Source organism: Erithacus rubecula (genome assembly GCF_903797595.1).
Source record: "Erithacus rubecula genome assembly, chromosome: 22".
Lineage (NCBI taxonomy): Eukaryota > Metazoa > Chordata > Aves > Passeriformes > Muscicapidae > Erithacus > Erithacus rubecula.
This window is the reverse complement of record NC_136674.1, coordinates 10,237,672-10,261,315: the sequence shown is the minus strand read 5'-3', so window position 1 is coordinate 10,261,315 and position 23,644 is coordinate 10,237,672. Positions and strand designations below refer to the sequence as shown.

The 23,644-nt window shown below is 45.0% G+C and overlaps 1 protein-coding gene across 1 annotated transcript in view; it reads right to left on the bottom strand.

The window, feature by feature from the left end:
• RNF43 (ring finger protein 43) overlaps positions 1-19,645 on the bottom strand; it is a 55,842-nt gene extending 36,197 nt beyond the window's left edge. Inside the window, exon 1 of the mRNA XM_079324772.1 lies at positions 19,132-19,645. Within this exon, the coding sequence (XP_079180898.1) occupies positions 19,132-19,368 (237 nt within the window). The 5' untranslated portion in view covers positions 19,369-19,645. The remainder of the gene's footprint in view (positions 1-19,131) is intronic.
• Positions 19,646-23,644: the final 3,999 nt, after the last annotated feature.

The window sequence follows — 23,644 nt, the reverse complement described above, 5'->3', positions numbered from 1 at the left end:
ATGTCTATTAGTGAGTCTTTGTGGCCAACAAATAACTCAGGGAATGAAAGATGCACTCAAAAAATATTTGCAAAAAAATCTACATGAATTGTTTGCATCATGGGGCACCACGGAGGAAGTCAGGAAGTTCCCATGCAGAGCATTTCAGCATGGTCATAAATTACTTGGGAAAATGTGAATTAATGAGGTGACAAAATTTGCAGATGAAATAGTATTTTTTGAGTTACCCACATCTCAAAATCCAAATTATCCAATCTCAGACAGATTGGGAAGACTTGCATGAAGGATCTCAGGCTATGCAGTGGATGGTTTATTGAGCAAGACAAGCCAGGAACTCCCACCTCCTCCCATGCTCCTGGCCACACATTCCCCACTGCTCACCCCATCCTTGGCTCCTTCATGAGCTCATTCAGCTCATGAAAATATCAGAAAATGAATCCAGCAAGTAAAACTGAGCATTTCTGCAGTTGCAATGAGTTGGGACAGGTTTGGGAAAGGGTCTCACAAGGCCTGGGATGACAGAAAGTAAGGGATGAGTTATGGCACAGAAAGTAGGAGAGGGGAAAGAAGTAATCAGGGAAAAAGAAGAGCAAGTCCTCTTCAGCAAGGACTTGGGATCAGCCCTGTGTGTAACTGCTGCTGAAATGGCTCTGTGCTGGGAGAGGGGAAATTGAGTACCAGTGAGGATAAAGGGATGTGCCTGGGAACAATCAATTGAGCTGCAAAGACAAGGATATAGACTTTAAAATAGCTCATTAAACTCAGGAGAGACCCTGGAATCATTCTGGAACACTTTCTGAAAGCATCACACTGTTGGTGAGCATTGTATCTATAATATATATATATATATATATATATATATATATATATATATATATATATATGTATATATTCCTGCCTTACCCAATAAAGCAGATGAAGTTAGGAATTTATGGGGAGAAGAGACTTGGAAATGCTGTCCATGGCACACTTACAGCCCAACAGTCCTTTTGGTAATGGTAACTCCATCTCAACATGGGAAAATATGAAAAAGGGCACAGGTAGCAAAAACAGGCAGATGGCAACAAGGTGGGAAATTTGTGGGTAAGAGGAGCCCAGGATGCTCCACCCAGAAGAGGATGCTGCCTTGTAAAATTGTGAACACTGGAAATGATGCAAATATAGATTATTTATTCACTCTTCTTCATAAACATAAAGAGGACGGTGTCACCTCAAACCACCTCAAAACCACTTCCAAAGAAAAGGTGTAAAATAAACAAGAGTTCTTCTCACAGGCTCAGAGTGACACTCCCTGATGACAGACGATGTGGATGCCAGATAACCATGGGGCAAGATCCATTGCAGCTAACAATCCAAGTATCCTGTCTGTCATTTCCAGCCTGGACGACCCCAAAGCTCCTGATGCTTTCCCCTACTGGGCTTTCTCTCCTGACTCCAAATACCTGCTGTGCTCACTGTGTCCATGGTTAGCCCACAATGTTGAGCTGCTTTGCCCAGCTCCCTTCAGAGACAAGCCCAGAACCCCCAGGCCCTTGAATGGTTCATCAGACACCCACTCTGTGTTCAAGCAGTTCACTCAAGAAGTCCCAGTCCTTTCCAGTGACTTTCCACCAAAGATGCAAACCTCCTCTGCACAGAAAACAACCTTCTGGAATGTAAAGTCTGAAGGCAGTGATTGGATTCCCTGAAGAAAGAAGAACCATCTCAGATCTTACTATTCACTTCCAAGTAAATATTTTCCTTACTTCTAAGTAAAGGCATCTTTGGCTTCATGTTCTCCAACAAAAGTAAGAAAACTGTTATTTGAAAACCATCAAAGCAAGTCTCTTGTCTGTACAAAAATCCTGACCCTAAGGAGATGAGGACAGAACAACTTATGGAAGCAGGGACCTCAGAACATTTCTGGGAGAGGTTCAACACTGTCTAATATCATGGAATCACAGAATCCCAGAATGGTTAGGGTTGGAGGGATGTTAAAGATCATCCAGTTCCAACCTCCTGCCTTGGGCAGGGACACCTTCTACTATCCCAGGCTGCTCCAAGCCCCATCCAGCCTGGCCTTGGGCACATCCAGGGGGAAGCCACAGCTTCCCTGGGCACCCTGTGCCAGGGCCTCCCCACTGTCAGGGAACAATTCCCTCCCCATAACCTATCCAACCCTGACCCCTGGCACTGGGCAGCCATTCCCCCTTGTCCTGTCACTCAAGGCCTTGGTATAGTCTCTCTCCATCCTCCTTGTCAGCTCCCTGCAGGTGCTGGAAGGTCACAATTAGATCACACTGGAGCCTTCCCTGGCTGAAATATCCACTTGATTACTGCTGGGGGGGTTTTTTTGCTGGGAAAAAAAAAAAAGGCAGCAGAGCTGATACAGAATTAAACTCTCAGCTTAGGCTTTCATAACTCCTTTAAACCTGGCTCCAGGCTTTGATGTCAGCTAAACTGACCAGGCAGTTTAGCAAGGCTCCCCAAGACAGAAAGCACAGTCACTCCTGCTGCCCTTGGACTGGCTCAGCTCAGCCTCATCACCTTCCTCTGCAGCACACCTGGGAGGCCCTGGACACCTCAGGAGTGTGAACACAACAATCTGTGTCTGCCTGGCCTCAGGCAGGGTCACACCCATATAACACTGACCAACACCATCCCAGAAAGACCAAAACAATATTGCCAGGCAATAAGAAGAAGGAGAAAGAGCATTATCAACTTGACTTTTGTTCAGTTATCTGAATTTACAACCTTGATTTCTCATTTAAGCTTGAACTTCCAGTCAATCACAGGTAAAAGTACATTGCATTCCCATGTTCCTGCAAGGCAGCCATCCCCCTGCTTACCTGGAGGAGATTGCATCACAGTTACCCAGGATTTTTATCAAGCAAGATCATGAACAGGAACTCTCAGGATGCAGAGCAGACCTGAACACTTGCTAAGCTACTTTTAGGAGAACACATCACATCTGGCTTCAGAGACGAGTTGTTTCCTTATTTCTTTGATGTAGAACCTCAATTATTGTGTTTTTGCAACAAACTGCTTTATGGTTTGAATCTTACATATACTCAAACCCATGTCTTTTTCTTTAGTGCTCCACAGCACGTCTGAACAGAGGCAAACACTGAGCTGGTAACAACTAGATTGATTTTGGGGGGGGCTAAATGATTTCAGTGAAAGAACTTTGGAAACCTGAAGGAAGTTTAATTCCCACCTCAGTAGCTGATGATGTCAAATTTCCAGGCATCTGGTCAGCAGCTCTGTTTACAAGGGTTGTGTCTTTGGGGAGGCAGTTGAGAGAAGTAAGTGCTTTTTTTTGTACCATTTGCTGCTCTGAGGAGCTTTTAATGAATTACCTGAGATGATAATATGATTAAGTGAGGGCTCTATGCACTGTGGGCTGTGCACAGAGGTCTTGATACCTGAACAGAAGAGCACAGGAAATGGGTCACTAGAGAAGGCAATTACTGAAATGAAGGGAAAATATGGAGAGATGCTTATCTTGTTAAAACATGGTTGGAAACAAAGCAAAACAAACCAGTGAAGCTCAGAGAAAACCCAAAGATATCAGCTTACAGGTGCAGTCTGAGTGGAAATGGCAGATAGATTTTCCTGTAAGTATATCTGAAAGACAGTTCAATCCCTGAAGTTACTTCAAACTCGGGCAAAACACAACTGAATATCCAAATTTAAAGATGAAAAATAAATTACTTTGAAACTCAGAGTTCTCCCCCTCCACCAGCATTCACTGGGTTATCACTGAACTGGGATTTGCATAAGAGAATAAGTTCTACAGAAACATTTGATAAGCAGGATGTTTCAGTTCATTTTTTACCCCAAGATGTATCATTTCTCAAATGGAGAGAGAAAAGGGAGTTTGGTAGCAATTTGCTTAATGAATAATTCAGTTACATGTAATAGCCAGGCTTCAAACATTTCTGTTGACAAGACTGTACACACTGAAGTTTCCACAGGAAAGGAATAAACCAGAAATGCACTTGAGATGCTCATACATTGTTCTGTTCTCTTCACCCTACACTAATCAATTAAGTTTAACTATTTAATAACAACCTATTTAACTGGAAAAGTCAATCAAATGGAGGAAGTGATATTAGTTCTTTGTGGCAATCTCACTGCAGATAACAAACCTCAAGTCCTGCACCATCACAAATAACGTCAAAACTAAGGCTTGCCACCAGTTCTGATGGCTCTTCCCCATGAGAAATGCACATTTTAGTTTGATCAGACACAATCTCAGACACCAATATAATCAAAAAACAAAGAGCTCAGAAAATACAGAGGATGAGGGACTTCTACTTGTGAAAGCACTGACTCTGAAAACAACCAAAGGTCAAGAAAAGGACAGTATCATGATGAAATAACAAATTAACATAGGTTGCCAGACTGATATAATGGTCAAAAGGTTGGATGTGAACCTCTGGGTACAATTCAGATGCAGATGGAAGATCACAGGAATTGCCAGACTGGATTAAAGGAAACCCATAACAAACACCCAAACTCTGGACTGGTCTGCATGGCCACAAGGCACCCAAACCACTACTGACCTCTCCAGGCACTGCTACCCCTCCACTAGGACACAGACAAGCTACAATTCAATACAAAACAGCCCTTCCAATCTAACACACACACATCCATAAAATAAAATCCACAAAAGTCTTAAGATTCAGCAGTTTTTGATTTTTCAGGGAAGCAAAGGAATACTCCCAAAACACCCACAGTTGTCCAGCCTACCTCCTTAAACTCAAGTTCACACAGATGCTTAGCTAGAGTTTAGAAGGTATTAAAAATCTCTCAAAGTTCTCAACATGGTCAACAGAATTAAACAAACACAAGGAAGTTTGTCTTCATGGAAACATCAGCCTCACTCCCTGCATTCACCTTGTTTGCTTAAGGCACTATGGCCACCCAAAAATAACACTAGGTTAATTGCACCTTGTTTTCCCCTCACTTCAGAAGTCATGGCACAAGGGTCCCAGTCCTGCCATGGAAGAAGGAAAATGTTCCCAGCATTAAGTAGTGTTCTTTGGGATGCACATCTCCATTTGTATGTGTTCAGAATGGGAAGCAGGGACAGACTCCCAAGGTAACAATTCACCCCAAGAACAATAATCCAGTGGAAGCAGGGGAGTAGTTCAGAGGGATTTGTACCTCTCCAAACAGTCCAGTTACTACCCCTTTATCTCCTTTTCTCCTCTAAATGACAATCCACATACACATTCAGGAGGCAACTCCATGCAGTAATTCTGCCCCCAGTAAGTGCATGGGGCATCTCAAGCACTTTAGAGCAGTCTGCAAGTACACAGTCTGCCTAATTTGGTAGCATTCCTGAAAGCATCAGCAATGGTATAGAGTTTCATGGAACTCTGCAGCCATGCAGACATCAGGAATAGAGAGATCCTCTGGAGAGGCCACTGAACAACTTTGACCCTTGATGGAATTTGTGGATGGCTGGAGGCACAACACTTGGGCAGTATCACAACATCTCCTGATAGAGCATGTTATGCAATTATCAGTATCACTGCACCTCTTTATCTGCCATCTCATGATGCAAACGGACAGAGGCTTCCTGCAGGGTTGGTCCTGGGCAGACAGAGGATGTTCTGCTTGACATCAATGTCTGAGGAAACAAAGCTCTCTGTCCTGAAGGTCTGGGAGCCACTGGAGGAGGAAAGAAGGGCTATTTTCTGGCTCCAGAAAAACTTAGGTAACACCTCAGGAAAACATGCAAGAAACCTTATCTAGGAAGGGGAACTAAAGACACTGGATGTCAAAAATCTAGCAGTGGGTCCTTCTCACCCTCTGGCAGAACTTTGTGCTGCCAGGGAAGTCCCATTTAGGAACATGGTTAGAATAACAAACAAACTGCCACAAGCCTGTGGTGTCTGGACGGTGAGATTCTGCTTAAGATCTCATGCTGGGGTAGAGGTCAACATGCTTTTATCAAAGCTTCCTACAGAATTTTAGGACCATGGAGTTAAAATTGAAAATGCCTCAGGTGTCTGAATTGGTGTGATCTGTACATTACAGCTCACCAGGCTCAGTGAACAACCAGGACCATTGAAACGCAGCAGGGATGAGAGGTCAAGAGAAGAGAAGCTGCTTCCAATAACAACCATCAAAATCTAGAGGGGAGAGTTCAGTGGAGGGACTGGAGCAAATGTCTTGTCTTCTGTTCAAGTCAGGCTGGGAGAACAGGCAAGATCCTCCAGTCCCTCTGGCTTTAACCTTCCCTCAGCCTGTCCCAGCCAGACTGAAACCTGCAGAATCACCATCTTTCCTTATCTTGCACTCAGCTTTTGGACAAGAAGGATTAGACAGGTGTCAATTAATCCTTCAAGCTGCAAAACCAAGAACATGATACCAGGATTCCAAGGAACAAGCTGGCCTGTAGGCAATGGGGCCAGGACTTCTTGGCACCTGAAGAAGTGGATTTTTAAAAGCCCCTTGTTTCTGCAAGCTGCCCTCTGGGACATTATTCCACATTTCCTACTTATGGCCTCTCAGATAAAACATCTTTCTGCTCCTGGAACAGCCAGAATTCCCAGTGCTGGGCTCCATCAGACATGCTGCATTCCCTGCCTCCATAGCTTGAGACAGAAACAACAGGACCTCAAAATACCTTCTTTGACTGAAAAAGAAGACCTAAAAATGCAAATCACAGAAACATAGAAGTGTTTAGGTTGGGAAACTTGGGATCATCAAGCCCAACCATTCTCCCAGCACTGCCAAGGCTACCACTGACCCAGTTTCCCAAGTGCCACATCCACAGTAGTGTTAAACCCCTCCAGGGATGGGGACTCCACCACTGCCCTGAACAGCCTCTGCCAGTGCCTGACCAACGTTTCAATTAAGAAATTTTCCCCAAAATCCAATCTAAAATGGTATGGTTGGCATGGGTTTGAAGCTATTTTTGACTTAACACCTCCCAGTTGGGGTTAAGAATTTATGTCCCAGAAGTAGTTATCTGATTTATTACCTGATATCTCTCAATAAAACATATCTTTCTAAAATGCACAAAATGCTTATGGCCATTCATGGCACATTTAGGAGCTTCATTAAATCTGCAGTGTAGAGTAATTCAGCTGATAGCCATAGGATTATGCCTGGGGTTTTTTTCCCAGTAGTATGATGTCTCAGTTCCATTTGTTTCAAGATAAATTTTTATGTTCACAATCAAAGATTTTAAACATCTTTTCCAGCTTAAATGATTCCATGATTTGACATCAACTGCTTTTCTAGGTGATGAAATATCACCATGATGATGTTTGATTCATTCCCTAGGCAAGGAAAGGGGAGTATGCCAAGAGACCTTCAAAAAATACATATTCTGTAATAAGTAGAAAAACACTTATTTCAAATGTGGGAATATCTGTCTGTTATTGAGATACAGCTCTTATGAAGAGAAGATAACTGCTGAGAGCCTGTGCTGTACCCAAACTCTCTGGAAGGTATCAGAGATCCTGGTTCTGGCTGCTTGAGATGTATGCAGAGTTATTATCCCATCAGTGGAACACAGTTGAGGGAATTGTGAATGATGATGGTGACAAAGAATAAAAATGGTATGTTCAGTAAAGCTGGGCATGACTGGGAGCAACTGGTCTGGTGGAAGCTGTCTCTATCCATAGCAGGGGTTGGAACAAGATGACATTTAAGGTTCCTTCTGAACCAAGCCATTCCAAGATTCCATGATATACAGGCCAAAGTGCCAAGGGCTTCAAATGCTGATTAACAGCGCCGGCTGAAAGCCATGCTGTGAGATTTGCAATATTTGAATCCAAGGAACCTTGCAGTGCTTTCTGTGTGAACAAAGAGCTGAGCTCCATGTAGTGATGGAGACTGAAGGAGGTCCTTACGCATTTTTCCACCCAGACTTGCCCAAACAGAGCAGAGGGGGGCTGGAAGGGCTGGTACTGAGGGCAGTGCAGCTGGGGCTGGAAGGTTTCTGCAGGAGAGGACAATGCAGGGGTTGATTTGGAACAAAGGTCCATCCAGCCCAGCATTTTTGCCTTGACAGTTGCCAGCAGTGAATTTCTGAAGGAGTAGTAAGAACAGGACAAGCTTGTAGGGCTTCTGCCCCAGGCATTCTCCAAGCCTCCAACATTTTATAGCCTCCCTGAGGCTGGGCCTGGTTATTTTACAGCCACTGATGGAGCCTTCCCCATTCATTAGTTCCAGAGGTTCCATTATGAACCTCTGTAAGCTTTCAGCATCTACAGCAGCTCCTGCAGCAAGGGATTGGACATGTTAATTGTACAGTTAGTGAAGAGCAGCTCCCTTTGAACCTGACTCTTTGTAGCCTCATGTGATGCCCCATTATTTTCACACGGAGAGAAAGTAACAGTCAATCCCTATTCATGACTCTCTGGATCTTCTCTATATCTCTTGGCTGCTTCCTTCTTCTCTGTGTCTTCTTTGGCTGCTTCTTTTCCAGCCAGAAAAGAGTTAGTCCAGTTTGTTATTCTTTGGATAAAACACATCTTCTTATGCTTCCTTTTATCCTTTTTTTTTTTCTCCAAACATCTTCCAATACAGCTGCTGCTTTTTTAGAGCTGTGGGGAACAGAACTGCACACGGGATTCAACATCTGGATGTACCTGGGATTTTCACTGGAGCTCAAGGAGATTCTCTGGTTTATTCTCTCATTTTCATTGCTGATGTTCCTTCTGTCTTCATGGCAACCACCACATATCAAGCTGACACTTGCACGGACCAGTTAAAATCACAAGACATAGTTGAGGCAATGGCAAATCAGAGCTATCACCTGAAGGTGAAGAAATTACTGATTCTCCATGTTCTCCTGAGGTATTTGGTCTCATAAGGTTGTGCAATGATTCATACATGAACCTTGTCTTCATTACTTCTAATTAGATAATGTATTGGAAAGCTATAGAACATTAGCAATGCATTCCCATTCCCATGTTGCTCATCAACACCTGGGAGAGCACAGCTACAGCACACACAGCCTCCTTCCACGGGCTCCTTCCAAAGGCAAAGTCTGGCCAGTCTCTCCTTCCACCTGATTCTTACCTTCCAATAATTATTTATCCAGGGGCCTCCTTCCTAATTTATATCTTAGTTTCACAGGAATCTTTACATTTGGGAAATTCAGCCAGACCTGCCCAGCTGATGCTGCAGCTGAGTCCTTCACATCCACTCATTACACTCTAATTTCTATCAACTTATCATTTTACAAGACAGTGCTCTGGGCTTTTGTGGATGAATTGGAACTCGGAGAAAAACTGGAATCCCATCAGCCACCTTCCAGGGATTTCAAACAAGAGTTCATAGACAAGTTAATAGTTCAATGATTTCATCCTCCCCAGTCCTTGGGTGAATACCACCTGATCCCAGCAACTGATAGTAGTAATTGTGTCTGTCTCCATCACCATCTCATCTCCAGACATTTCAAGCTGAGATAGATGAAAGCACAAGGTGAATTGCATTCATTTTCTGCTGGGAGTTTAGCTGCCCTAAGCAAAGCTTTAGACTTTTAATTTTTATAGATCCTACCCAACTGTCAGGTGAAGTTTCTGCTTGTGACTGAAGAGAATCTAGCATTACCATTTTCAAGTTATTTCTCTCTCTTTTCACTGTCTTCATATCTTTTAGGCTGTTCCTCTTTTTTCTAATTTTACTAAATTTCTTGATTTTCTAGGATGCTTTTATATACTTTCTTACTCTTACATTTAGGCATCCTGATATGCTTTTTTCATTTTTCAAGTATTTCTCAAGAGGTACACATTTTATCTTAATTCTTACTGCAGTGTCCTCAAACACTTTGATGCAATGGATGTAACTCTTGGTGCCCTCTCAGATTCTTTTTAATGATCTTATTGATTTCATGTCACCCTTTTCTAAATTAAAACACAACTGGGGATTATTTTTGGCCATTTCACATCACAGCAGGAATAAAGTCCATGATTGTCACTGTCCAGAGTGACTTTTCAGAAGCAGGATTTTGAATGAGGGCATGGAAAAGGCCAAGGCCAGCATGGCATTCCCAGTTTATTCTGTGGAGAAAGCAACCACAAAAGAGGCAGCCAGAGAAGAAGGATGAAGAAAAGAGCTGCCACCAACTCTGGCCACAATCAGGTGCAACTGCCAGAAATGATGAAATGGTGGTTTCTCAACCAAAAACCAACACAAGTTGTTTGATGATCTTTCTTAACATAAGGGCTGCGTGTTGTACAAGCATGTGGGGTTCGTCCATCACTCAAATCTGATGTGCTTCTCTCAGGGAGAAGTTGTACAAAATTCACAAATAGCAGCTTTTGTTCCCCTGGAGTGACTAAAGAGAGGTCAGAGGTCCTCTGAAGGAGGTGATGGAAAGACCAGATTATCTCTCTGAGGAGAGCAAAGTGTTGGAAGCAAATGCTGACAGGCAACAGCCTGAACCTTCTGTGAACTGCTACTGAACAAGAACAACACATTCAGAAAAGCAACAAGAGCAACCACTATTCTAAGCAAGATGAAAATCACAGAGGATTAAAAAAGACATTTGGGGGAGTAGATGAGGGAAAAAAATAGCTGAGTGGGACTATATAGCCTGAGGCATGTTATGTGAATGAGACCAGGTGAAACAGGGTTATGGGGAGGCCAGTAGCATTTTGGTGGCCCCAGGGAAATGTTTGGAGACAAGTCTTCAGCACTGACACTCAGGGACAATGGGCACCCACACCATGGCTGGAGTACCATCCAACCTTAGGGAACAAAGGAACAGCAGCAGTGCAGTGTCACAGGCAGAAGAAGGGGAACTCTCATCTCTTCAACATCTTGGAGAGGTTCCACTTACTTTGGCATAGAATTGTCTTAGTAAATAAAAAGTTATTCAGATCATTTTGGAAGGAACAGCACTCAGGACTGGAGCACTATCTCTCTTACTACTCTAAAAAGTAGTAAGGGCTGGGTTTGGAGCTGCATCTCTACACTGGATGGTCGTGTAAAGAGACCAACCTGCCAAGATTTAATTTTTGAATCAAACTGACACACAGGAAGCTGTGTGAAAGCTACAGCAATCATCACAATTCACTCTCTTAGTTGACTTTCACAGCCTTAGAGGCGTTCCCTATATTTAAACAATCTAAAAGCAACATTTTGGTACAGGATCTTGCACAAAACTCAACTAACAAAAGAACCAGTGTTCTACACTCACTCCCTAGAACTTGTCTCTTCTGCTCTGCCACGTGGTCATTTCCCCATACCCATTCTAGACAGTGTCTTCACTGTGCCTGCATTGCTGTTTCTCAGCTTGGTGGCCTTTTTAAGGAGAACACATCTCTAACAGGACTGGAGTGCTGCTCATTTTTTACATCTGGATCAACTCAATCCCAGGGTCATTCTCCCTGAGTTTCTGTGGAACACACCCCTCTACAGTTCTATACCAACAGTGCTGCCCAACACCCACCCCATGGAAACACAGCTGCTGACAAGCTTTGGAAGTAGGAAGTTGAAACCTATCCTTCCATGTAATTTTGAACTAGAATTCACATACCTTTTACCAAAACAAAGCAAATTTAATCCCCAAACTGCTTTACTTACATTCAGAAGTAACATGTCATAACCAAACCCAGTCAAAAGCTTTTAATTTGTTTCACAGAGTTTATGGCCAGAGGAATTTATTCAACTCCCCAGTCAGAACTGCTGTGTTTGACAATCCAGTACATCTCTGCCACTACCCTGATGCTGAGCACAGTAATAAGCATTAGATTAATGCATTTGATCACTGGAGACCAAATTACTGAGATGGAGAACAAAAGAGAGATCAAAGGGCCACTAATGCCCTTAACCAGCTCCTTCAGGGATGGGGAAGTAAGAATACATCCATTGATTTAGGCAGATGATTCAGATCTCAACATGCACAAGAAGAGGACACACCTCCAAAATTTCAGATAATTTGAACAGGGTGGCTGCAGGGGTGAAGAGAGTCTTCCACTGAAATCTGGCACCACAGGAGTAACCCATACTATCTAAGCACATCCAAAACAATCTTCTCTCTACTGCCTTTGAACACTGACCTACATGTTGTGAGGTAAGGCCAATCCTTGATGCTCCTAAAAACAAGATGAAAAGGTCCCAAGACAACTCTTGGCCAAGTCCCCGCCGGAGCCGCTGGAAGCTGCGCCCAAAGCTCCGAAGCATGAGATGTGATTACCACTCCTTAATGCAGCCTGAAAGTGTTGTGGGCAAATGAAAGGCTCTGCAGAGTTTCCTGTTCTTTGCAGCCAGGAAATAAGGGGGGAAAAGAAATAGGTATTAAAACTAAGTAATAAATCACAGAACTCAAAGACAGAGGAGACCGTGACCATCCACAACACTTCGGTCTACCTTTTCACCTGTCCCTGCTGCAGCCAAGCTTGAATGGAGGGAAGACCAAAAGGGTAATAAAATGTGAATGTGTATTATTCAAGTGTGATATATTCCCTTGTACTGAGATTCATTTTACAATCCTGCTTGTTCATAACCCAAAATTTCACTTATTTGACCCTTGGCAATCCCTGCAGCATAGAGTGTCGTGATACTGATGATGATAAGACCTGAAAGTCAACTACACTGCATATTTCCCATTGTATTTGCTTGATACTTTTCTCACTTTAGGATAAAACTTGCTTTTTTTTCATACTATGACTTTTGGGCAAAGTCCACAGAAGTTTTTAGGCAAGGGTTGTGAACATTTAGGCTCTTAGACATGTTTTTGGCATGTTTCACTGCATAGAAAACCATTGAGATATATTAATAAAAATTCATGTCAATTTTTTCCAAAATCCAGCCTGATAAAAGAGAGCCCTCTTTGATCATACTGAGTTTACATTATTTTTGACAATTCTGAAAGTTTTAATATAAAAACAATGAATTCACATACAGTTCAAACAGTCTCCCTCAATCCACAGGAAATACCCACCAAGCTTTCACTTGATAGAGGCACAGAAAAAAAAATTCTCTAATGGTTCAGAACATTCTACCATAAATTCAGCCTTGCTACAGCCTGCAAGCACCATAGGGGCCTGTTTCCCTTCTCCTGTATCTCACTCCTTTGCCAGCTTATCTTTGGGAAATGCCACTTGTTCCCTGGATGTATTCCAGGGTTTGTGCATGGCCAGACATCCTCTATTGACTGTCACTCACCCCAGCCCTGTGGGTTCAGTCTCCTGACCACAGATCTCTACTCTGTTCAAGTCAGGAGCCTCCAAATCTGTCACCTTTTTACTACTGAAAATCTTCAGTTCAAGATGGATCTGCACCCACCATCATAAATAACGCAACTGCAACTACAACCAGCACCAGATGGTGCACTGGGAAGCTGGGAGAGTTAGGTTTAAAGTCCTTTAATCTCCTTAAACAGGAACAGTTTCCAGTCACATGTTTTCTGGGTGAGGAAAGAAGACACATCATGATGGAAAGCTCCAGCTCAGCCTCTGTACAGGCTCAAGAGGGGGCTGGGGTTCAGAAAACAGCTCTGAGATGAACCTTCCTAGAAGCCACCTCTAATGGAGGCTCCTACTCTGCATCCTGGATTTTAATGGCTCACCTTCCAGTTGCACTTCAATCCTCACCAATACCAAACTAATCCACACTGTGGGTTACACTGGACACGGCCAACACTGCACTCATACTCTATGTCCAATTTCTAAGAAAATCTGTTTGAGGCTTCTTCAACACTAGCAATGTCCCTGTGCTGGGTGACTACAGCCTTTCTGAGTCACTGTTTCGTGTGTCACTCAAGACAGCTTCTATTTTCATAGAATCACAGAATCACAGGATGGTTCAGGTTGGGAGGGACCTTGATGCTCAGCTCATTCCATCCCTTGCCATGCACAGGGACACCTCCCACTGTCCCACATCCAACCTGGCCTTGGGCACTTCCAGGGATCCAGGGGCAGCTCTGGACAACCTGTGGCAGGGCCTCAGCACCCTCACAGGGAAGAAATTTTTTCCTAATATCTAATTTAAACCTATTGTCTTCTGGGTTGAATCCATTCTATCTTGTCCTGTCACTCCAGGCCCTTGTAAATAGTCTCTCTCCATCTTTCTTGTTGGCTACTTCAGGTGCTGGAAGGCCATGATCAGGTAAGCCTGGAACTTCTTTTTTCCAGGTTAAATAATGCCAAATGTCTCAGCCTTTCCTGGGCAGTATCTATGTGCCATGTAAAAGTGTGGGGTTTTTCCCTCTGTAGGAGCCATTGTCTCAGAGTTTCAATGCCATTTCCCATTAATGGTTTCTGTCAGTCACACTTTTTGGTATTCAGGTACCCATTTTCACTGCACTGCACTCAGGCCAAGTGGCTCCATTATTGCTGCTTCTGAGGCAGTTCCTGCACATTACTTAACGCTCAGTCAAGTCTGTGTACTTGAGTACGAGCTGTTCCACAGACAGAAATGCTCCTTTGAACCTGCCTCGTATTGTGCTATCTGACCAGCTCATTCACACGTAATTTAAGTCCCCATTTATCATCTGGTTCGACTTTCCCACTTCTTTGATCTCTGTCAACATTATGCACTCAACATCCTTTTGTTGATGCAGGAGCTGGGAGGATAGAATTCTACTAAGGTATTTACTTTGGTATGGGTTAGGAGTGTAAATCTCTTCGACAACTCAAGGAGATGATTCCAACTCCAACTGCAATGTGCCTTGCAACACTGGGAACACTCTCCATGTCCCAAGGTCCTCCCACAGTCACTGCAGCAAATCCAAGGTGATAATTATCACTGCTGTTCTGAACACCAGGTTCCTCCTCTAACGGATCTGTGATTGATTTTCTTCTTCTGAACGGTACATGCCACCAAAAAACCAGAAAAGGTGATTCAGGCTCCTCTCCAATTCTCACTCAAGCCATCCTAAATATATCAATTTGAATGTTTTTTCATGCAATTTATTCTTCAGGGAGGAGAGGAGGATAATCCTTGGTGTGGGGGTTCAGAGCCTTTAGGGAGCTTTTTCTGTGGGCTTTTTTAAGTTTTTTTAAATTTTCTTCAAGGTGTTTTCCTGCAGTGATAAGTTAAAACAATGCACTTCGTGGGTAAGTGAAGTTGACTTTCTCTTACAATACCCTCATTATGAAAACTACTGAGCCTTGTACAGAAATGGAATAAAGTATTGTGAGACTTGCAATGAAATAATGGATGTTGGGAAAAACAGTTCCACACACTGCCTGCTCAGTGAGACTGTGCCACTGTCCCACACATGCACTGGAATTTTTCTATGTGTCAGCATGTGAAGGGATTTGGACTGCTCATCCACTTTTGCCCCTCCCTGTAGTAATGTGAGGTTATCCATCACTTTTTAAATATCATTAACAGGGACTCTTCCCAAACTTTTAACACTTATTCTCAAATGCCCTAGAACTAGAGAGTGTACCAATCCCTGCCACTCTTGCTCAGACAAAGAAAATTATCCCATCCTCTCTGTAGAAGATGGGGGCTATACATACTTAAATATATTAATATTTTAATTAATATTTAAACTGAGATATTAATGCTCAGTTTTAATAATGCACCCCTGAATCTTGAATCATTCTTCAACTGTCCAAAACAAGACTGTAAGTGATGAACTATTACTCAAATAAAAAGGTTTCTTTTTCTTCCACGATTAGATTTTCACATGCTGTAATTCAAATTAAAAAAATCTTCTTTCAACTCGCTCCAGTGACTCTCTCCTTTCTTTCCAAGACATTCCTCATTTTCCTATCTATCTGCAACCAAAATCAACTCACTCCAGTACAAATGGAGACTGAGTCAAGGGAAAGAAGGAAACCAAGACCTATTCCTCAGAAGTCAGTCAATAGAGCAGCAGAAGTCTCAAAGAAGCTGAAAAATCTCTACAATAATCCTGTGAAAGGGAGTTAATCTGCAAACAGCCACAAGAACTGCAAGTTTCCGAGGGCATGTTGAATCCTGAGCTGCTCATGGATTGTCCATTGTCCTTCCAACCTACTTGTCTAAAAGCTTTGGTTCCTCCATCTGTAATAAAGGGCCAGATTTTGAGTCCCATGGGACTTTTAATGGCAGTTCAGATTCCTACAGAGATCACAAAATCCCAGACTGGTCTGGGTTGCAAGGGATTTTAAAATTCATTCAGTTCACCCCCTGCCATGGCAGGGACACCTCCCACTGTCCCAGCTGCTCCCCAGCCCTGTCCAGCCTGGCCTTGGGCACTGCCAGGGATCCAGGGGCAGCCACAGCTGCTCTGGGCACCCTGTGCCAGCCCTGCCCACCCTCACAGGGAACAATTCTTTCCCAATTAAACTTCCAGTTTGGAAACTACCAGTGAGTTCTCCAGGTGCTTCCTGCATCCAGCAAGAGTTAATGCTCATAGCAGGTGCTCCCTGAACAAGCTGGAGCACTGCACAAGCCTGGAGACGATTTCTGCAAGAAATCTGAGGTGTTGGTTTTTTGACCTATAAAGGCTTAAGTGTCTCTGCCTGCTTGAGAAATTCCTGTCCCTTTGCATCACAGAGCAGAGGCAGCGTTGGAGTGCCAGAGGAACATGCTGGGGTTACACTGGCAGGGGTGGTGGCTCCCTGGCATCTTCCTGCTCACCCACTGGGCAACAAGGGAAATACAGAGATTCTCCACAAAACTGCTCACAGGGGCAAAGGCTGTGAGGGGGTGCTCAACACTGGGGCTCTTTTATTGTATGCAAAGAGGAAATTGCTAAAGTTGGCTTCTGAGATGTAACACACCACAATCAAAGTCCATTTCTGCAGATGATCCTGGAAAATAGGGCAAGGAGAAATGAACCAGGAAACCATTCTGATAGAAATACATTTGGTGAGGCTCCATCATTAACCTGCAGGATTTTCTGCACTAAATTAAGAATGTATTTCTAAAAATATATTGACCAGAGCACTATGAAGAGAACTGCAAGTCATAAAAAAGAGAACCTCACTTGACTACGAGGCTTACCCTGCACCACTGATCCTTGGGCAATCCTGTTCTACCTCTGAAGGAAGAGAGAGCATTGCTTTGGAAACAAGACTGGGCCATCCATGCCTCTCTTCCAAGCTAAGTTCTGCAGTTTGTGCTGTCCTGGACAGGCCTGACTGCACCTTACAGAGTCTGACATAACCAAGACCTATGCAAAAATGCTGTAAAAAAACCCCTCTTCTTACTGAATAACTGTAGATGTACCATGTTATGTCCCTAAACCTGCATTTCAAGCAGCAATTGCACAGATATGCATGCACAGCCATAAGTTTATTATTAAGTAGGAGTTTCCAGTGACATCAAAGTTAAGCACATGACCTAAAGTTTTTGCAAGATTGGGATGCTGACAACCACGTGCAAAATGAGATGTCCCAATAAAGCCTGATTTTGAGGTGTTTTAATTTACCACTACCTAAAAGCAAACAGAAAAGTATTATCCCACTCATTCTTACTTATTTTGTACCTGCAGATGCATGTCCCCATTTTCCATTTCTCTTTCCAGAGGTAAGAGCTCACTGCAGGATCAGGAACCAAATAATTCTAAACATCACTGAACAGGCCAAGTTTCAATATTAAGCAGCAAAGTCAGAAACCACAGCGTGAGACCTGCAGGAGAGGTCACTGGTACACTTGGCTAAGCCCTCCCAGAGCACAGTGCCTGGCACTGGGCAAACATCCTGCTGCAGAAGGCACAGCCTGACCCCCTGTCCCAGCTGAAAGCAGGACTTCCCGCTCTGGATCCAGGGGATGTGGAGCAGGAGCTCACCTGAGCACACAGAGTGGCTGAGTCAAGGCCTGAAACACACCCAGGGCAGAGCAGTGTCTGTGTGTCCAAACTCACCAGGCTGGATCAGAGCTTCCCCAGCCCTTTCCATTTGGAGGATGACTTTTAAAGGATGAAATTGGACACTATTCACAGCTTTTTATTTCAAACACCTGGTTGGTGCTGCTGTGATAGCACAAAATTCTCACTTGGTGTTGCTGCATTTGGTTAGAAACTTCCACATATCCTCAGGAGAGGTTTATCATCCTCCCATTTCCAAAAGGTCCTACCCTATACTTTGTGCTCGGATTGCAACACCACTGTAGCTTTTGTAAGGAACAAATATTGACTTTCCTGGACATTGCCTCACAACAGAAGAGGACCTTGAATGCATTTGTCTCAGATATTTTTTTTTAGCCTGGTAATATAAGTTTATAGCAGAGATTTCAGTCTGAGGAGTTCAAAAGGCATGGAAAAGCAGGCTTTATTCATGTCAACAAATTGTTCACTTTCAGACAGGTGACCATATTCTAAAGCTGGCTCCACTGTCCCTTCTCTTCTTAAAAAACAACACAAAATTTATTACTTTAAGTTTCCAGACTACAAATTTAATTAGGATTTCAACACAACCCATTTGGAAAGTGCTGGAAAAATCCAGGAGAAAATTAAGACTTAATATTAATGTAGGCTATTTTGTCCTTTGTTGTTGTTCTTGGGAATAAAGCACACAATTGCCATGCAGATGAGCCACAGAACGGAGAGAATGTACACCAGGTCTCAGGAAACCGTGCTCCAAACTCAGTGTGTGCAGGAGATGGGTCTGTTCTGTGAATGGCTCAGCTCTGGCTATGCAGCACCTGCACCACCTGCATAGGTGTGGAAATACTCTTCCCTTAATAAAGGTCAGAGAACAGCATTAATTAATCTATAAAAACACCTGGTGGTGATACCACTAGAGCTCCTGTATGGGCAACATTCACCCTTCAGGTACAGGCAACAAGAAGCAGGCCCAGAGATTCTAATGGCACAGCCAGGGTGGGTTTTAGAGCTAAAACAGAACCCCGATCTCGGCGGAGAGCGTGGAAAACCTCATGAATTTCAGAGAAAAAAATACTAATCCTGTTTTCTGTCAGATGCCTCACATCCCGACATGTGACTTGACACACTCAGCTTTATAACATCAATTAAGATACAAAATAATCTCCACGGAATCAGCCGACCACATCCACAACTCAGCAGTAACAAGGCGCAGCCACAGCTCGGCCCTGAAGGAAGGCTGAGCCCTTCGCACGATGCTGTCCCCGCGCAGGGACAGCGCACGGAGCGCGGCACGAACGCACACAGCCGAGGCGGGACACGGAGCCCGAGGAAGCCAGGAGGGAAAGGGGACCGGCTGGGGCGGGTCGCGAGGCCGCTGGAGCGGGACCAGGCACCGCTGCACTTACCTGCAGCAGTTTCCCTTCGGCCGGAGTCACCTCGGCAACGTTGGCGAACTCCCCTTCCAGGATGATGGGCTCCACTTTGAGCGGGATGACCCTGATGATGGCTTTCTGCGCCGCCGCCCGCTCCGACTCCACGGCCGCCGCCAGCGCCAGCCCGGTGTGGCCCAGTCCTGCCTGCAGGGTCGCCATGAGCAGCCAAGGCCAGAGGACAGCCAGCTGCACCTGGGGGCCAGCACTCATGCTACCAGCAGCGGGCTCCGGCCGCTCATACCGCTCGGGAACGCGTCCTCAGCGCGGCGGGCCCGGCCGGCGGCACCGCTCCCGGGGCTCCGAGCCGGCTCCGGACAGAGCCAGGGGCCGCAGAGCGGGGCTCGGTCACCGCCAGCGCGGCTCCCCGCCGACGCCGGCTCTCGCCATCGCCGCTCTTCTCGCCCCGTGCCACGTGCTCAGAGGCCGCCGGGAGCTCAGAGGCATATTTTAAACAAACAAACTAAAAAAAAAAAAAAAAAAAAAACCAACAAAAAAAAACCCCAAAAAACAAAAACCCAACAAAAAACCCTCCTAAATTGCGAGTCTCTCCTCCGGCAGATAAATCCAGAAGGATCAGCAAAACAGGTTGCGAGCAAGAAGTCAGTTTGGGTGCACAGGAGCATTAGGAGCTCCTCGGGTCCCACGGAGATGAGGCACGGGGAGGTCTCCCCGCGGATGTGGAGGCCTCCTGTCTCCTGGCCAAGAGTTAGGAAGATCCAGAGGTTCAAAACATCCATCCCAAATACCCTCGAGAAACACCTCACCTTCTTGCTAGCATTTCCCACAGCACAAGCACAACCTTAATGTTATCTGCACCGATTGGTATCCTTCTCAGAAATTAGGCAGGCGGTATTCCTTGAATTTATGATGACAAGAAGGCTTGCTCCGGTACCGTTCCCTTCCAAATGGAGTTGATCCCTTCCATCTTCCTCATGCCAGAAGTGCTTCATTGAAGTTTGGAGATCAGCTTCACTTTTCCCTTAGGAATACATGCTCACAGTCTGACTCTGGGTAGACCTCTAAAAGATAATTAATAAAACACGGAACTCCTCTTCATGGTTGGAAGTTTCCAGGAAATAAAAAAAGGCCCCCAAACACTACCAAAGTTTAGACACGAAGCCCAACAGGTATCGGGCAGAAAGTTACGGCGTATCTGGTTTCTCTCGCACTATTTCTGTGCGTGCCCGAGTTCCGGTATGACCACTTCCAAGCACACGTTAAGAAGATCCCGACTCAAGGCCCCAGAAAATAAAATAGAAAGCTCCACGATCTGCCCAAAGGTCACATGAAACGCATCGAAGTCTTCATAACTGAAAGAATTAAGACAGAAAGTTTTTTTCCATTAAACTGAAGTTACAGTGATCGCACGGCTCTGGAGAGAAAAGGGGATTTACAAGAAAAAAAATCTTTGCAAACCTGTTAGGCAGTGAGCCTGCAGGAGTCCGCAGGGGCCAGGCCGGGAGGGAATGCTGCAGTAAATCCCAGGCAAAAGTTATTTCCAGTAGCTTAACAAAACCATGTGGCTCTGATGATGTTTGGGTTCGGTCTTTAAAAAAAAAAAAAAAAAAAAAAAAAAAAAAAAAAAAAAAAAAAAGAGGAATTGGAATTTATAACCAAAACAAAAGTATTTAAAAAAAAGAGGAAAACTCTCTCTCGCACACACGCAGCAGGCAGGTAGGTGCAAGCGGAGCTCCACAGCCCGAAAGAGGATCCGGGGAGATCAAAGGGAGAAAATTACAGCAGACAGAGAGCTCCCGGGGCAGGCATGGCTGAAAGTGAAGTGTCCGCATGTAATCGCCCGACCTGCGCCAGCACCCCCGCGCGCTCCGGGAAGGCTTCCAAAGCGCGGCGTCCCCGCAGCGGAGGCGGGCACCGGCCGTGCCGGCAGCGAGCGCGGACGGCGAGCAGAGCTGGGACATGGGCAGCGACCCGGCGGCGGAGCCGCTGCCGGGGGCGCGGGCGGCGGGGCGGGGGCCGGAGCGCGGCTCCGGTGGCGGCGGAAGGTCCCGGCAGGCGGGCGGCCGAGCCCCGGGCCGGCCGGGCGCTCGTACCTGCGGACACGGGCGGGTGGAGCAGCCGAGCCGCCGCCCCCGGCCGGGCCGCGGGCTCCCCCTCCCGCCCCGCCGCCCGCCTGCAGCGCCCGGGCCCGCGGGGGCGGGGGACACCCGGGCGGGCCCGGCCCGCCGCGGCTCCGGGCCGGCCGCGCCGCCCCGCGGGGCGCTGCCCATTGCCCCCGCGCTCCGGCTCGGGCTCGGGCTCGGGGAGGTTCCAGGTCGGGCTGATGTCAGAGGTGTGGAATTCCGCCGCTCGGGCTCCGCGGGGAGCTGGAGGATCCTGCGGGCCGGAGCCGCGGGCTCGGGCCGGAGCGGGGATGCGGGAGGGCGCGGGGAACCCACCGGGACCACCGCGGGCCGGGGGTCGCGCCCGCTGCTCCTGGAAAAGGGGCCCCAGGAAAGCGAAACTGGTCAGCGAGCGGCGTTGTGACACCCCTGGAGTCACTCACGGAAATGAAAAAATGATGCAAACGAGGAGTCGCTCCTCTCTTTTGTAAACTTGTCGCTGTGCTGAGAGTTATTTGTTGTGACAGCCACAACTATTGAAACACGAAGCATGTTTTCAACTACAACACTCCATCATCTGCAATTTAAAACACAGAAAATGCGAATCAACACCCATTTCTGCTTAAAAACTTACTGCAGATTCAGTATAAACTGCCCAGTTATCTATTTAAATATCCATATACTTTTTAGTACACCTATGAAATATCAATGTACCTATAACTATACATACAGCTATATAGGTAAATCTAACTATTACATGTATAACTATACATAACTATACACATATAACTATAAAAATGTAACTATCCTATAACTATAGACATATATAACTATAGCTATATACACATACATAAATATAGCTGTGCACACATATAAATATAACTATATACATAGGGAGCCCAGCTGGCAGCTGCTGCACATTTCCACATGCTCTCTCTTGTTCCTTCCTTTCCAAAGCACCTCCACTTGAAAGGCACATCTGCCAGCAGATGGAGATCTAGGAAGAAGTGGGAATGCTGAGCAAATCTGGGGCCTTGTATGTGTCCCCTGGCACACACATGGTGGGTGTGCTCCTATCGGGGACTGAAAAATACAGCTCCAGCTTGGGAATTTGAGTCCTATAGTTGAAAGAACAGGAATCTTTCTAGTTCTTCAAACTTTAAATATGAAACAACAACAAAACAAATTATCACCAAAGTGCTCCCATGCTCCAAGATCTTTGCCTTCCCTTCCATGGATACCAGCTGCCCACCATTAATTAAAGGGACCTGCAGGAATGTCCCATTTGTGACACGCACACCTTGCCCAATCCACTGCTTCAGTGTTGCCAAGGCTGGTGCCAAGATCCTACAGAAAACTCGAGCTGTGACAGAGAGCACAAACAAGAAGCTGTTTTGTTTTTTTTTTTAATCTTTTACATGACTCTAATTCAAGGCAATATGGGGATATTTCCAATGTCTGGTCAAGAAAGTGAACACACACCCTTCCTTTAAGTCCCCACAGCAGACCTGGGAATGGCACCTGGGAGAGCTTTAATCTCTCAGCAGAGACATCTGAGGCAAAGAACTGCAGTCCTTGTTCTTTCTCTTTACTGACAAAGACACTTCATTCCTTCCTTAAATGTTTCAAACCGATGGGTGTTATGAGCTGAATTATTAACTAACACCATTATCTGTAATCTACACACTCCCCTTTGAAGTGAGCAACAGCTCTCCCAACTCTACCACCAGCTCCTGGATTCATGGCTGGGAGGAAAAGATCTTCCTGCAAGGCTGAAGGTGGCACCAACTTTGGCTCTAAAATGTATGCAGAGGACTCCTGGTGTCCTCTTATGTCTCACTCATCTGTGGACATAAAGTTTTCTCTTTTCGTTACTAGATTAGAGGATTGTTTGACCTCAGATGTTCTGTTGCTGGTTTTTCTCATGTACTCCAGTATAGATATCAGCAGGCTGCTACAACATTTATTTTGCAATTTGAGATGAAATATTTGGACTTCTACATCAACTTCATCAGTTTGCGGGGTTTTTCCCAGTTACTTCCATGTTCACCTCATTACTCAGCATTTTCCTTTAGAGCACAGTCACCCTCAGCAAACACATCTGTGGACATAAGCTTCAAATTGTGACATCCACGTTTCTGACAACTCCCAGAACTTCAGGTTTTAATTACTAATTTAATTAATACCTTTTCCATGGAGGAGGAATTAGTGTAAGCATCTCTGCAGAAGTGTGTTGATAAGAACACTGAGAGGATGTACAAGTGTAATATTTTAACTGTAATATTTGAGGATTCACACTGCCACCAATAACTAAACTATTCCTATGTCTCCTTTCTTTAATAGTCTCAAAGTAATTTTCCTGGCAATCTCTTAAAACAAGTCAAATATCTTTTTTCCAAAGGAAGTAAATTGTTCCCACTAAGGTT